The 3,760-nt window shown below is 38.5% G+C and overlaps 1 protein-coding gene across 3 annotated transcripts; it reads right to left on the reverse strand.

The window, feature by feature from the left end:
- Positions 1-723: 723 nt before the first annotated feature.
- On the reverse strand, positions 724-3,070 carry zgc:113274 (uncharacterized protein LOC552925 homolog). 3 transcript variants are annotated; one of them, XM_042732140.1, is made up of 4 exons: positions 3,001-3,070; positions 1,327-1,712; positions 1,165-1,250; positions 724-1,035 (listed from the first exon to the last, which is right to left on the reverse strand). In XM_042732140.1, exons 2-4 carry the CDS (start codon positions 1,700-1,702, stop codon positions 895-897), a joined length of 603 nt encoding a protein of 200 aa, XP_042588074.1. In that variant the 5' UTR covers positions 1,703-1,712; positions 3,001-3,070; the 3' UTR covers positions 724-894. The 3 variants fall into 3 exon arrangements, with proteins under 3 accessions (XP_042588074.1, XP_042588075.1, XP_042588076.1); XM_042732141.1 differs by having other exon boundaries at positions 1,327-1,737; positions 3,001-3,055; XM_042732142.1 differs by having other exon boundaries at positions 894-1,035; positions 1,130-1,250.
- Positions 3,071-3,760: the final 690 nt, after the last annotated feature.

Here is a 3,760-nt window from a genome sequence, read left to right on the forward strand (position 1 = left end):
GCACGCTTCTGGTGTCTCTCTTATCTGACACACATTTGAGGGCTGCATCCGAAAACTGAAAAACGCTGCCTTCGGAGGACGCATTCCAAGGCACGTCTGAATTCAATTTTAGTTTCAGTTCCTGTTTCCTGAGATGCCTTCATCAGGACAATTTTTGAATGCAGCATAGATGTATCCTTTGCTGCCTTTGATATCCCACAATCCTGTGCGTTCCATTCTGTGACAGTTAAGCCAAAAAATAAAGATGCCGTCTGAAAGTTGCGGTCGGTGGTCAGTTTGTGTGTAAATGTATGTTTTTGATCAACTTTTTCCACTTTTTGTCATTTCTATCAAGAAATGAATACTGCAGTAATGAAATCTCCACTTAGATATCACCAATGCTCTCTATATTTTGCTGTAGATCATTAAACCATTACTCTGCCTCAGAAGCCTGTCCAAAATCAGTTCCATGAGGTGCCTTCGTGCAAAAACGCTGCCTGAAGAGTCATTGCCTGATACGGCAGCGAGGCAGCAAGTCACCTGCCTAAGTTTTCAGATGCAGCCGAGGTCTTGGAGTCTTCACTAATGAGTTGAATCAAGTGTGTTTGAATAGATAGACATCTCAAATGTGCAGTGTTAGGGGTTCTCCAGGACCAGGATTGGGAACCACTGCTCTACTAGTTAATATACAAATAAATACATACGGATACACATTTTAACTGAAACATTATCTTGAGAAATAAACATGATTATGAATGATTTATATAAGTAACAGCATGAACAGAATTTAGATTAATAATGTGTGACCTCAGTTTAAATCAGTTTGCAGTACTTATTTTGTGAAAGATATTCCTAAACTAACAGGAAACAAGCATCAAATGTCTTTTTGTTTACGTTGTGCTTCATCGTATAACATCACGTCAGAAACAAGTCAGTATCTAACAGGTCTCGGTCTCTGTCCTCCTCTGAAGTCTGATGAATGGGGACAGGAACATCACGCTCCTCCTTGACCTCTTTCTTGGTTTCGTCCTGGTTGATGAGACTGAAACTGATGATCTAGAAAATGCAGAAAGGTAAATATGTCAGCTCTAAATCCCCCAGTGCATTTCCATTACAGCTGATTCTGACTGATAATCAGGTCAGTAGTTACTGATTCAGTCAAACACGCTTCAGTAGCTCCGTCACCTGTCCGTAGCTTCCCAAAGATGTAGCTTCAGTTATGTGGCTGTAGAGATTGTGGCGGGCTATGAAGCTGCTGAGCCAGTCTCGACCTACAGGAATTAAAAAAATCAAGTAAGCGACAGTGTCAGCTGAGTTAATCAATTAAAGTGTCCCAACGAAACCTACCTGCTAACCTCTGCTCTCCCCAGTTGTTGGGGACAGGAATGTTGTTCTTCTGCGCAAATTCAAAAGCGATTTCTCTGCATTTCTTTGGCGTGAGGCCGTGCACGCCTTCCGCCAGCATGCGGATGTGTTCTGCAAGCTCCTCCTCTAACTCCTCAGATAAGATCCTCCTGGCTTCAGCCGTTCCTCTGTAGCCGACCGTTTTCTCTCTTTTTTCCTCTGCCTTCTTCATGTAGCGCTGCAGGGTGGACCTGCCGATCTTTCTTTCTTTTGCCACTGTTCTGATGGATTTCCCGCACTTCACTTCAACGAACGCTTTCTCCAGCTCCTCATAGGTCACTGATCCCCAGTCTGTTTTACGAATATAGTTCCGTGGCATGATCGCTTTCCTGTGGTGTTTGACAACAGCACAAGCTGTGAAGAATCACACACACACACACACACACACACACACACATACACATACACACACGTGACCCTGGACCACAAAACCAGTCATAAGGGTAAATTTTTATACAGCAAATAAATAAATAAATAATCTGAATAAATAATCTTTCCATTGATGTATGGTTTGTTAGGGGGACAATATTTGTCTGAGATACAACTATCTGAAAATCTGGAATCTGAGGGTGCCAAAAAAAATAAATAAATCAAAATTAGTGAAAAAATCACCTTTAAAGTTGTCCAATTGAAGTTCTCAGCAATGCACATTACTAATCACAAATTAAGTTTTGATAAATTTACGGTAGGACATTAACAAAATATCTTCGTGGAACATGATGGACATGAACATGGAACACTTAATATCCTAATGATTTTTTGGCACTTAATATCCTTCATGGAACATGATATTTGCTTAATATCCTAATGATTTTTGGCTGCTATTGCTACTGGTTTTGTGGCCAAGGGTCACATATATATGTATATCTTTTGAAGAGTCTTATGCATCAAAACATTAAAATATCTTAAAGGGATACTCCACCCCAGAATGAAAATTTTTGGATATTTTGGATGAAAACCTGGAGGCTTCATTAAAATATCTTAAAGGGATATAAAATAACAGTGTCAAGGTCCGTAAAAGGTATGAAAGACATCATCAGAATACTCCATCTGCCATCAGACGTGCAATCTGTCGGGAACACTTTTTGTAAGCAAAGAAAACAAAAATAACGACTTTATTCAATAATGATTTGTTAACATTCAATAATTCCTTTGTCAACGGTCTCCTCTGTGTCTCTCGGTGTCACTGTATGCTGTGTGTGCTCTTCTGTATAGGCATGGGGGTAAGTGATTAATGACAAAATATTCATTTTGGGGTGGAGTATCCCTTTAACAGAAAATGCTTCTATTTTGCATTTTTTCTTATTTAATACATTTTTATTACATAAATTAAAATACTGTCTTCATATATTATTTTTAAGTCATAACCTTTGTTTAACATTTTTTCAAACTATGGACTTCTGGAGTGCACTGTAAGTTTTTAGAGCTGAAAATCTTTTGCTTTGACATGAAAAAAAAAAAAAATTTCATTTTTTTAAATTAAATATGATATGAATAAAATGTTCCTTCTTTTTTTTTTTTTTTTATTTAATTTAAGGTGGGTTTGATGTGCTGTTCCTCCGGATCGTTTGGTCACATGACAAATCAATGCTTCGATGCACAGGTGTCTGAACTCACCCTGCGGCTCATCTTCCTCGACTCAGCCTCTGCTCTCTGTTCATCACCAGAGAATAAACTGACTTGTGCTCTGAAAGAAGAAGTGATTTTGTTTTAGTCTCTGAAGGTATAATATGTCATATGTACTCGACAAAGAAATGGTACACAACCGAGGAGAAATCTGAAACAATAAACAATTCTGTCCAATTTCACAGACTGATCACGAATGTCTCCTAATATAACACATTCTCTTTTGATATAGAAAGCTGTACAGCAATAAACATAATATTTGTGAGTTAATTAATATGAGCTTTAGATGGGAGGGCCTTTGAATATTGTCTTGAAGTCAAAAAATGAGCATCCAGTCCATCAATTAACTTTTTATTTTTGGGTGAACTATTCCTTCAGATATACATCTAAAGCTTAACATTCTTGAAAGAGTCTTTCTGAAGGCACTGAAGAACAAAAGCAACTTATTCAAACCCGTTCCGTTTATCGTTCAACAGAATATTTCACTATCATCACACACATGCTTTTCATGCTAGTTCTTAGCATACGGTCACTTCTGCATTGCGCAACAACAAAATAAATAAATAAATATGTTCAGACATGTACTGTAATGCCACCTATAAAGCACCTCGAGTATCGTTCTGATATCCACTGATAAACATCACGAACTGAGATTTGTACATACACAGGTGCCACAAAAGCCACAACACACACTTACATGACAACACAGGGCTCTTCCGCCGGAATTAGCCGCCTAGGGGGGGGGGTCGCG

The sequence above is a fragment of the Cyprinus carpio genome, chromosome B10, assembly GCF_018340385.1.
Source record: "Cyprinus carpio isolate SPL01 chromosome B10, ASM1834038v1, whole genome shotgun sequence".
NCBI classification, from domain to species: Eukaryota; Metazoa; Chordata; class Actinopteri; order Cypriniformes; family Cyprinidae; genus Cyprinus; species Cyprinus carpio.